Raw genomic sequence first — 11979 nt, 5'->3', positions numbered from 1 at the left:
CTCCTCCCCCCAGCTGCTTTCCTACAAGTCACGGGGGCTGGTTTGCTTTGGCAGCCTCTCTGCCGCCTGCAGCAATGACCTCTGGATCCGGTGAAGTCCTAGATATGGGGGAAGGGGGCTTGGCCCAGAAAAGGCAGCACTGAATGCGGAGGCCCAAGCCAAGTGGGCGGAAGTGTCCAGAGGCAGATACACATAGCCCCACCAGCGTTCAAGAGTGATCCATGTCACACCCCAGGGCCAAATAAACACCCAGAAACCCAGGGACGGCATCGGACACCTGGCTGTAGACAGCTACACGAACACAGACCCCTGCTGCTCACCCCAGCTAGGCTGTCCCCGCATAACCAGACCCACCTGTTCACCTCATTCAGCACCACAGCCTCCCACAGCAGTCGCTCTGGTATAGACTTGGTGCCACTCAGCCCCTAGTCTCTCTTGCCCTCTCTTCAACTCCCACCACTCCAGAGAGACCCATGCTGCTGAGGAATGAGTGAAGAAATAAAATGGAGTCTCTCTGTAGTCAGGCTGCTAAATTTCTAAAATCAAGTAGGTTGAGGTATGAGGAAACTATTCTTGCTTTAACTAGACTGAGAACTTGAACTTCTGAGCTGTGTGGCAATGCCTGGAGATATAGATAAATCCTACAGATAACCCTCTGGAGAACTTAGGAAAGAAGGTCCGTGTATCCAAGACCCCTGATATCTGGAAGATCACGATTTCAGACCTGTTCAGAAGCCAGGAGTGCAGAACTGATTTTTTCCCCTCAACATTATACTTTTTACTATAAAAACTGTCAATTTTTCTCTTTTCTTGAGAACACTCTGGACCCAAGACCCTTGAATAAAACTTTGCCATTTTTAATTTTAACAAAGCCTCCTGATTCATTTATAATCCGCAGTTTGGTCAACACTGCTGGCCTGGAACACAAAGAACCCACACCACTGCTGCCTTGCCTCTTCTCTCCAGAGAAGCAGCACCCCTCCCGCACTGCCTCCCTGGCTCCCTCCCGGCCTCCCTCCCAGACTCCCTCCCGCTCATGGTCCCTGCTGAGTTAATGACACTCCCAACCCCACATTAATCAAGCATTAAGTGGATGCACCTGCTGGGCCTTCCGGCTGATGCTGAGCCTGAGATGCCGCACCCACCTGCTCCTTCCCTGTCCTTATCCTTTAACATGTGTAGAGAGGCCCCCCTACCTGCCTGTGAGGGCAGGTCCCTGGGAAAACTGAGGCTCTTGGATTTGGGGGTGGGGTGTAGAGGGTAACTGGGCTCATGAGAGAGACTATGAATCAAGTTCAAGAATCTTTATTTCATGAACGAAACTACCTGTGTAAAGAGACGAGGCTGACTGGGCCCCTTTCTAAGTGGCCACAATCCAAGGCTGGTGAGAGAGGGTGGAGTTGGGCCGGGCAAGAGTGCATCACAGGAGAGGGACCCCAGGTCCAGCCAGAGGAAGCAGGAGCAGAAATGTCGGTGAGGGTTTAAGTGGGTCCCAAAACCCCCTGCCCTGAACTGTTCCGGCCTGTCACGACCCTGCTGGGCAGGGAGAAGCTGGGCCTTGTAGTGCGTGTCTGAGCGGCCAAAGTGTGCAAATCAGCAAGAAGAAGGGGTGCGGAGCTGCTGCCCCCACCTCACCGCCCCCCCCAAACAGGCAGCAGAAGCAAGGGTGGGGGCAGTGGCAGTATTGCTTTACCCATCATGCATGGCGAGAGTGGGCGAGTGGGCAGGAGGAAGAAGGCTGGATTAGGGGTGTGAGCCAAGCCCCCTGCCCCCTCCCACCCTGGAGGCTCCGCTGGCAGGACTCTGAGGCTGTGGAGGCCCAGGAATGGCCAACCCCCATTAGGGGTAGGCTGTGCCCGGATGTTCCCAATTAGGGCTGGCTCTTCCTTGAGGCGAAGCCCAGGGCCTAAAGGTGAGGGAGAGACAGAATCAGGGACCTAATGAACTGACACCCTCCCAGGCCCACCAGCCCCCGCCCACCTATCCACCTTACCGGGGCTATTCAGCCACCTGGACACCCGTACAGTTCTCTTTACTTTCTGAGGTGATGGCCAGGTATTCCGAGCTGTGAGGACAAAGGCCGGGTTGACAGTGACCCCCTCATCAGTTTGGCCCACTGCCAGGAGACTGAGGAGGGTTGTGGTCCCTGCCCCAAGTACATGGGGCTCCAGAGTTAGAGAAAGGAGGGGACTATGGGCCAGACTCCTGGTGACCCACAAGAAAGGTGGACCGGGACCCCTGAGTCTGAGGTAGGAGTGGACTAAGGGCTCAGACTTCTGGGTCCTGGTAAAGAACGAGGCTGGGACCTGGACTCCTGTATCTCTGGGGGATGGGATGTTGGGCCTGAACCTTGGGTCCCAAGAGAAGTGGGGGCTGAGAGTCTGAGGTAGGAGGGGTCTGGGACCTGACCACGACCTTATCCGTCTCTGACAACAAATGCCCCCCTCCAAGAACGACTTGCAGATGGTGCCCTGGGTTGCTCCCCTGCCCCCTCCCCACTCAGCTCCTGCTCCCCTCTGGGACGTCCTGGGTGTCCTGGCTCACCTCATCCATCCTCACCAACCCCACTTACGCATTTTCTTGAGCAGCAGCCTCCGTGGCAGCAGCGATCTTCTTGTAACAATAAACCATCTCTGCCACAAGCCATATGGTCAACACCACGATGAGCACATACATCATGATCTCAGACACGATGGACGCCATGTCTCTGTTGGCTGCAAGGGCCAAGCAGGAGTAAGCGGCAGCTGAGGCCCGGCCCGGGAAGCATGACAGCCTGTGTTCCCTGGGCTTGTTGTGCCAGCGTGGGCAAGTGGCTCGGCCTCCCTGGGCCTGGTCTGCAAATGGGAATATGCTGCTTCCCTGGAGTCATCGCTGTTACTAATCACCAGCTGGGGATGGGCTTCAGGATCATCTCACCCTTCCTCTCTGTGTAACTTGAGGGTGCATCTGTGTCAGTCAGGTGGCTGTAGGTGCCTAAGAGCTATAGCTCTGCAACCAGAAGGCTCAGGTTCAAATCTTGGCTCTGCTACTTGCCAGATGTGTGACCTTAGGCAAATGACTCAGACTCTCTGGGTCTCAGTTTCACAATATCGCTTTCATGAGAGTGTTGTGAGAATTTAAAAAGCCTTAAAAATCCTTAGAAGAGGGCTTGACATATAGATGTCACTCAATAAATGTTTGCCATTATTGCCCTGGCTGGTGTGGCTCAATGGATTGAGTGTCAGCCTGCAACTGACTCGGTCAGGGCACATGCCTGAGTTGTGGGCCAGGTCCCCAGTTGGGGGTGTATGAGAGGCAACTGATCCGCATTTCTCTTGCACATCGTCGATGTTTTTCTCATTCCTTCTCCCTCCCTTCCCCCTCTCTAAGAACAAATAAAATCTTTTTAAAAATGTTTGCTATTATTAATATTATTATTACTGTTATTTCCGGGCAGAATAGCAAAGTAGTTAAGAGCATGGGATTTGGAGCATGACTGCCAGGCTTCAAATTCTGGCTCTGCGTTTTAATAGTTGCGTGACCTTAGGCAAGTGACTCTCCCTCCCTGGGCCTTGACTTCCTCTCTGTAAAGTGGGGATGATCGTACTCATGCCTCCTCACAGGGTTACTGGGAAGAGGAAACATCAGTTAACATCCCTCATGTGCTTGGATACACTCACAGGCAGCACCGCCCAAGTGTTGGTTACTGGCAGCTGTTTTCCAGAAACCCTCTATCTTTCCACAGCACTGGCTCTTGCCACAGTCAGCTTCCTTTCATTGAGCCTAAATTTAAACTGTAACAGGAGCACACTTAGCCAGGGGACCAGAGTTGAAGGCTACTGTGGCATGCTGGGCCAGATTTTGCAGGTGTCCCTTCTGGCTGGCCAGGATCTCATCCTCCCTGCTGTGCCCATGTGGTCTTCCTCCCTGTCAGTGCCTACTTTCTGCTGCTCACCTGTGCAGATGGTGCAGCAGCTTTCTGGGCCAGAGCGAGGGAGGGTGCATGGCTGCATGTTTCTCCCCTAGTTCCCCACAGGAGGAGCTGGGGACGCGGTTCCACACTTCATTCATTCACTCAAAAGATCTCATGAATGCATTTTATGCAGAGAATATGTGCTCTTGGCCAGACTCTGTACTTCATTCTTTATCTGAGCATCTCCATAAATGACTCTTCAGAACAACCCCAAAGACAGAGAGAGTCCTGGCTTCCCATGTTAGCTAACCTTAAGAGGAGCACTGATAATGATATAGGTTGGATATAGCTCACATCACTAGAATTCTCAACCCTGCTTCTGGAACTCAATTCCCAAATGGATTTAAGTCATGGGTTATCTCCTGCTCTCCCAATCTGATTAGGGCAGTGACCGGCACAGCTCTGTAGCCCATTTTCCAGATAAGGATGCTGAGGCCGAGAGGGGGAAAGGTGCTGAGTAAGGATGCACAGCCAGGACTGAACTCAGAGCCAGGACTCAACCCCAACTGCAACTGACTGCCAGGTCTGAGCTCCTATTGGCTCTGTAAAGCTTCCACAGCCAAGGAAAGACTTGGAATAGCTGCTGTACAGCGAGTGCAGTTTCCACCGACCCACACACATCTCAGGAGGGAGGACCATCGTTCCCCCATGTCACAGATGAGGAACTGAGGCACAGGGGTCACAGAAATGCCCAGAGGCCTCTGCTCTGGGGAGATCTCTTCGAAAACTCCAAATTTTCCAGGAGCTTCCCTGGCGTGCCCACACAGGCCAGACTTTTTGCCAGCTCAGACACTGCTGCACCTCAAGACATTCTTCACTCATACTGGGGACATCTGACAAAAGGCTGAAGAAATCAGAGCCACTGTGGTCAAGCTGCTAAATTACTAAAATCAAGTAAACTGAGGCAGAGGAAATGATTCCATTTTTGCTTTAACTAGCCTGGGAATGGAAACTTTTGAACTCTCCAATTATGACTGGAGATAGACTCCATATGTCCTATAGGCAATGCTCTGATTACCCCTTAAGGAGGACTTGGAAAAGAATGTTCACGTGTCCAGACCTACTCACGTCCACTATCCAGACCACTGGACACCTGGAAGATTATCATCTCAGGTTAATCCAGAGGCTTAGAATGCAGGGCGGATCTTTTTCAAGAACACGCTTTTTACTGTAACAACTCTTAGCTTTTCTTTCTTCTTCAGAACATTCTGGATATTGTATAGTTGTGTTTCCAGTTTGCAAATCCTAAGACTTTTAAGTGTATCTTGATCACTTATTTCTAGCCAAAGCCTCCTGATTCACTTCCACTTGGCTGACATATCCAAAATAGACTTAGCCCTCATGTCCTCATCTGCCAGCCCCACTCCTGCTGGGGGACTTCGGGGGACTGCAGATGTTTCCGACCATCTACCCCGGTGCAGCTCTGCCAGGCCGGTGAAGATCTCACAACCAACACCCACTGACCCTCCTTCAGAAGTGATTCAGTTCATTCCTCAGCAGTTGTTAATCACCAGGAGGCAATACAGGCTGATAGATAATGTTGAGACTGCAGTAAGAGAGTGAACTATAATAGAAAAGACTATGGCATGGCCAAGAATGATAATATACTAATATCATGGGTAGTGAAAGGAATACTATTGTGTGATGAGTAATACTAAAAACACTACAGTATGGGGAGTGATGAATATATTATAGTATAACAGATAAAATTTTAAAACATTACAATATGGTTGATATTTTAAAATATTATATAGCATGGTGGATAATGATGAAAATATGATAGTATGGTAGATAGTGTTAAAAATAGTATTATGAATAGTGCAGAGTATAGTATAGTATAGTGGGCAATGCTGAAAGGCAACACTATAATATGGTGGGTAATGCTGCAACCGCAGGCTCTGGAAAAACAACATAAAAAGCCCTACATTACGATAAACATTGTCAAGAACATAGGCCCTGGGAGGTAGTGCAATATGATAGATAACATTTAAAACAGAGGGACCTTACTGAGTCACAAGTGTGCATGAGCCCCAGCATCCACTATGAAGATGAGGGGGGCGGCCTGAGCCAGGCCACAACTGCAAGACGGAAAGAACCTGGGGGTCGATGGGCTCACTGAGCCTCCCCCATCCTGACCCCTCACCCCAGCGCTGATTTGAGAGACAGAATATACACAGACTTTAAGCCACAGTATTTGGGGGCACCTTTGTCACTGCCACTCCACTCTCCCCCAGCTCACGTGGGCGGGGTTCCGTCTCCTGTGCGGGTGGGTGGCTGCCCACCCAGCATCTGTGTTCGACACCAGAGTCTCTCAGACACATCTCCTGCATTGAATTTTGCTAGATCACTTTGATAATAAATGTAAAAATATTAATTATCAAAATAAACCCACAGGCTCTGGCTGCCAGCCGAAGACAGTGAATCACACCAAGTACAGAAACGGCAATCACACAGGCTTGGTTGGCTTCCAGTTCAGGTCCCAGCTCTGTGACCTTGGCCATGTGATCTTATCTCCCTGAGCCTGGGCTTCCCCATCTCAGAGCTCCAGCCCAGAGGGACTCTATGTAAGGCGCTGAGGCCTGTCTCAGAGAAAGGAAAGACCAGGATCATTGTCCATGATGTTGTGTATGTGCTGCGGGCCTCGAGGCATGTCTCTGCCATGGTTTTTTGGTGGTCCAACATCTGGGATCTCTGCCTAACTCTCTAAGCCAATATGGGTCATAGGGCCCTGAAAAATTCCAATTTACATCCATTGGAAGATGGTTCAGAGAAGGGGTCCAATACAGCTGAAACCAAAATAATGAAACAGTTCAAAAACATCTTACATCCTACTGCTCACTGTGGCCCCAGACTGGCAGTGCTGGCCTCTCTCAACAGATTTTCAGAGATGAACCCTGGGCCCACCCATATCTGCTGAGTCAAGACCCGCACATTAACTACACTCCTGGAGCGTCGTGTGCATGGTTGACTTGAAGCACTACTCTAGGTGACACACTCATATCTCTTCTCCCACTGTCACACTCTTGACAAACAGCCGCCACCACTGCCCCCACATACCAAGGCCTTGCTGCCAGGCATGCCAGCAGCTGACACTGAGCATATCACTCAATCCTCACAACCTCCCTGGAACACAGAAACAGTTCAGACAATACCCTGAAAGGTAGATACCACAACCCTCCTCTTTCCTACAGCAAAACCTTCGGCTCAGAGGCAGAAATGCACCTGCCAGAGGTCACACAGCACAGGCAGCAGAGGGTTCACACCCAGAGCTTCCACGGGAGAGGCCTGCTGTGACATCTCTGTGAGTTGAAGGGAAATGGAGGCCAAAGCTGGAGCTGGGGAAAGAGGTGCTGTTCCCCCTGCTGCCATGGTGGTTGGCTGGCCCAGAGGCTGAGCCAGCTCGTTCCCAACCTGCCACCTGTCCCTCCATCTGGCTGCCGGTGGGCAGCAGGGACAAGGGGACAGCAGGGCCTGACTCACCTTTGTCCACCACCTCCACGTGGATCTTTTTGACAATGGTAGTGTTGTGCTCATAGTTGTCGAAGAAGAGCAGGCGGTAGACGTGGCACTCATAGTCGCCTGAGTGGTTGTAGGTGACATTCGTGATGAAGATGGACATGTCCTGCAGGTCCTTGGTGCCCCGGCTGCCATTCCACACCACACGGCCCTCAAAGCGCTCATCGTCCTCCAGCTGCAGCATCTCGTTCTCATAGCGCAGGATCTGGGGGCAGCGATGGGGGCGTCACTGATGAGCCCGTGTCCCCCACCTAGATTTCTATTCTGTCCCTTGCCCTGACACACAGAGAGACAGATGGACACATACATGGGCTGACAGGGAGGGCACAGTGGAGCTCAGGTCATGCCTGGCCTGCCCCAGACCCTGACTGCGCCCCTAGTCCTGAGACTCACAGATATTCATACACGTTCCTCACCCGTTCCCCAGCCCCCATTCAGCTTTCCTGGCCCTGATTCTCTACAATTCTGCCTGGACCACCAGCACATACCTCATGCATGGACAGAGGCAGCCTGATGCAGCTGCTGTAGACCCCAATTCTCCAGTTGCCCTAAAAGTGTATGGTATCACCTCTGATGTAATTCAAAATACACATAATGTAAATGAGGTCCAAATAATTCTGCTTCTCCTCCCTGACGACCACCCAAAAAGCTTTTGCTGGTACTAAATAATTCTGATGACATTGTGCCCACCATAGGCCAGGTGCATCAATTCAATCAACCCTCACACAGACATATGAACTAGAGACCATGACCACCCTCCCTTTATAGAGGAGAAAACTGAGGCTCAGACAGGTTCAGTAACTTGCCCAAGGTCACCAGCTGGCTAGTGGTGGAGATGGAACTTGAATCCAGGTCATCAGTGATAGCACATTATTGAAAGCAAACAATCCCCTCTCCAAATCCTGCCCTCACTCAGACACCTACACCCACCTTCCCATCCCCAGGCTGTGTGCCCACACACCTTGACAAACTCCTCAGTGCCCTTCTGGCGGAAGGTCCACTCCGTGAAGGTCTCGGCAGTGGTCTCGCTGCGGCGCTTGCAGGAGATGCACAGAATTTTGAAGGTTTTCCCATACACGGCCTCTGTCTCGGAGTCCACCTCCACACAGCCCGCCCAGGCTGAGGACACTGCAGGGACAGTGGGGTCACCCATCACCCTAGGCCAAGCCAGACTTGCTGGTTGCTGGCCCTCAGGCCCCTCGGAAACCATCTGTTTCCCCTCAATAACAAATGGACAGACCTGGCCCCTGAGACCGGCCCTGTCACTCGCTGCATGCCCTCGGCAAGTCACCCATCTGCTCTGAGCCTCAATTTTCCTCTGCAGATAGTGAGGAAAGCAATTATCTTTGCTTCTGGAAGCTGCTGAGCAGATTCCATGTTAGGTAAGGTCCAGCAGTGGGCTGACAAAGAGAAGGCCCCAAGTCAGTAGGGCTGTGCTCAGTGACTCCGAGTCTGTGCTGCCCATGCCCATCCCTCTTCAGCACGCCACTTGCCCGAGATACCGCAGCATGGAGGTGGTGTGTATGGAATTCCAACTGCATCAGAAGTTAAAGGTGGCAGGCATTTCCACCATTACTGCTCTGCAAAGCCAGCCAGCCCCAGAGAAGGCTGGGAGAAGACAAGTCCTCAAAGACGGAGGTGGGCACTGGAACCAGGGCAGACCCACACTCCATCCTTGCTCCCCAATCCCTCAAGTTCCTGTGTCATCCACCCCCTCAGCAACTTCTCCTGACTCTGTCCTCAGGCTCCCGCCTCCTATTAGCTTCTCCAAACTCACCAAGCTCTTTCCTGCCTCAGAGGCTTTGCTCCTCCACTGGATTCTAGTGCCTTTGGGTCCCTCCTCCACATTCTTACTTGCCACCTCCCTCCTGCCCTCCGAAGCTCACTAGCTAATGCTGTGTCTCTCCAGCTCCAGCTCTGGGTCTTTTTTCTGTCCTCTACTAATCTAGGGGGTTTCTTGTCCTCCTCCTCTGCTGCCTCTTCCCATCTCTCTAACCCTGACTCCCCCTCTTTATCTCTCCCCTGGGGGTCTCTCCGAAGGTCCCACCATTCTGCGTTCTCTTTCCAGTCTCGGACACTATCGGCTCTCTCTCTCCATCTTTCCCTGTCCCCCTCTAAACTCCATTTCTCCCTCTGTCTACCAGTGTCTCCATCTCTTTCTGCCTCTCTTAATTTTCTTTCTCCACAGTTCAGATGAACTCTCCTTAACCCCTCTCTCTCTCTCTGACAAACTCTGCATCTCTCCCGTCTCTTTCTGCCCGTTCACTTCCATCTTCCCAGTCCCCCAGCGGAGCACTCCGGGGTACTCCGGATGCTTCTGCGTCTCTTGCTCCTTCCCTCTCCTGCCACCATCTCTCTCTGTCTCTCCATCTCTCTCTCAGTCTCCAGGAGTCGCCACCCCTCCCACTCCCTGGTCCAACCCGCCCCCCCCCCCCCCGCCCCACCGCGGCTGTGGGTGTCACATTGCAGCCTGCGGGGTTCCGGGAGCAGCTGACTCCGCGTTTCCTCGCCCCCGGCTGGACGCCCGAAGCCGCGAAGCTATGCCAGCAGGACTCCTGCCGGCTCTGGACCACCGGCACCTTCAACCCTCCCCCCAAGCCCCGCGCCCGGCGCGTACAACTTCTGAAGGGACTCAGGTCGGGGGATGAGCGGGAGCGGCCTTCACCCCACTCTCCGGGGTCCCGAGCGCGAACCCGCTACCCCGCTGTGCCCCTTGTCGCGCGCCCCCGCGCACTTACCCAGCGCCGTGCCGACCACGAAGGCCAGCAGTGTCCCCATGACTGCGCTGCGCGCTGCACCCCTCTCCCTGGCCGCAGGTATTAATAGCCGAGCGAGAGACGGCGGGACCCGGCGGCGGTTATAATGTCCCCGGGAGCGCGCGGGCGCAGCAGCTGCGGCTCTGGGACTACCGAGGGGGGAGGAGGGGGGGCGCGGCCCCCCCGCTCGGGTTACCGCCGGGGGCCCAGCCCCGGGGCCCGGCGTCCGGGCATCCCCGCCGCGGGGGCGGCGGCCGCTGCTCGGGCTGCTGCGCTGGCGCGCGCAGCCGGGCTCATCCACCAGGTGCCCCGACCCAGACCCCCTTAGGTTCGGGCGCTTCGGCGCTTGGGCGCAGGCCGTGCTCTCCTGCGCACTGCTGCGGCAGCGGCGGCGGCGGCGGCGGCCCGGGAGGGAGGAGGGAAAGGGAGGGGGCGGGATGAATCACCGCGGGGGGAGGGCGCGGCCGCCCAGCCTTTGCCGCAGCGGCCCCGGAGGCGCCGCTGCACCGGCCTCTCCGGATGGTGCAGGGACCACGGATTCCCGGCATGGGCGCAAGGCCTGAGTGTCCAGCCCCTCCAGAAGCTAGAAATCTCCAGGGTCAGAGTCTGAGAAAGGTCACCCCCAGAGTCACAAGGGGACAGAGAGGGCGGTTTGGGGGCAGGGCTTCAGACTTCACATTATGGAGATCATCCTCACGGGGTCTAGGGGGTCTTGAAGGGACCTCCAAGTAACCTCTCCCTGAGATCCCTGGCATCGGGGCGTGGAGGTCACTGTGTGAACCCAAGTGAGCATGCGGAGGAAGGGTCAGGGTAGGGCTACCTATGAAACTCCAGACCCCTGCGAAGCAGGATCCAAAGCGGAGACTGCCCTGGGAGTTTGGGTGCTATCTTTCAGGAGGATGCCCCTTCTTTGTCTTTAACATCATCTTCTATTCCTCTTTCCCCACCGCTCCTGAGCTGCTTGCCCAGATCTCTGCTTTCCCAACAGAGCAAGCTCATTTCTGCCCCAGGGCCTTTGCCTTTGCTCTTCCCTCTGCCTGGACCACTCTTCTCCCAAGTAACCAAAAGGCTCACTCCAGGTCCTCCTGCACCTCTCGGCTTCAAAGTCACCTTCGTCAGGTCTTCTGTCCATTCTGAGGAAACTGCTTCTCTGGTCTTTTCCTTGACCTCCTTTACTCCACCCCCCACCCCCAGCAGTTGTCACCAGACACTGTATTCTTTTTTTATGTCATTTTTCTGTTCACTGCCTGTTCCTCTAACCTTAGAATATAAACTCCCCCAGGGTGAGGACATTATTCCTGTGCACCAGTGTCTCCAGCACCGTGAACTGTGCCTGGGTAGGCGCTTGATGAATATTTGTCAAAGGAATAAATAAATGCCAATGCTGGAGCTCTTGTGATGTGCTGAATCCATTTCTACCTCTGTAAACGTGTGCAGCAAGTTATATTATTATCTCTATTTCACAGAGAGGAAACTGAGGCTGAGTCACTTCCTAATCTAGGGTCATGGCCCTGGCCTCAGGTGGATCTGAAATCCCAACTAGTGATGGCAGGTGGCCTGTCTTATCAGTAGGTTCTGCCAAATGGAGAGGATGAGGGTGGGGGCTTTGGGCTGTCAGACCCTGGTGGGAGCGAAACTTCTGGTTGGGGGTCACTGTTCAGGTCCTGGCCATCAGTTTTGGGTGGGGTGAGGCCAGAAACCACCTGGCCTAGCTTTGCTGGCCACGAGGAACCAGGATGTGGCATAGGCCTTGGG

General features: G+C 53.8%; 1 protein-coding gene across 1 annotated transcript; it reads right to left on the bottom strand.

The window, feature by feature from the left end:
- Positions 1-1238: 1238 nt before the first annotated feature.
- Positions 1239-10566, bottom strand: SCN1B (sodium voltage-gated channel beta subunit 1). Its single transcript, XM_054589015.1, has 6 exons — positions 10207-10566; positions 8430-8596; positions 7433-7673; positions 2573-2714; positions 1994-2065; positions 1239-1906 (listed from the first exon to the last, which is right to left on the bottom strand). Exons 1-5 carry the CDS (start codon positions 10244-10246, stop codon positions 1999-2001), a joined length of 657 nt encoding a protein of 218 aa, XP_054444990.1. The 5' UTR covers positions 10247-10566; the 3' UTR covers positions 1239-1906; positions 1994-1998.
- Positions 10567-11979: the final 1413 nt, after the last annotated feature.

This window comes from Pteronotus mesoamericanus, unplaced genomic scaffold (assembly GCF_021234165.1).
Source record: "Pteronotus mesoamericanus isolate MK-2021 breed Mesoamerican mustached bat unplaced genomic scaffold, CSHL_Meso_final scaffold_165, whole genome shotgun sequence".
NCBI lineage: Eukaryota > Metazoa > Chordata > Mammalia > Chiroptera > Mormoopidae > Pteronotus > Pteronotus mesoamericanus.
This window is presented reverse-complemented; position numbering and strand designations above follow the sequence as displayed.

Bases quoted from the DNA above. Each gene is read 5' to 3' on its own strand.
- SCN1B (XM_054589015.1), bottom strand. From the start codon at position 10,246: ATGGGGACACTGCTGGCCTTCGTGGTCGGCACGGCGCTGG. The intron at 8,597-10,206 runs GTAAGTGCGCGG...CTGTCCCTGCAG, and splicing joins CGTGGTCGGCACGGCGCTGG to TGTCCTCAGCCTGGGCGGGC. The intron at 2,066-2,572 runs GTAAGTGGGGTT...TTGTCCTCACAG, and splicing joins GCTGCTGCTCAAGAAAATGC to CTCGGAATACCTGGCCATCA.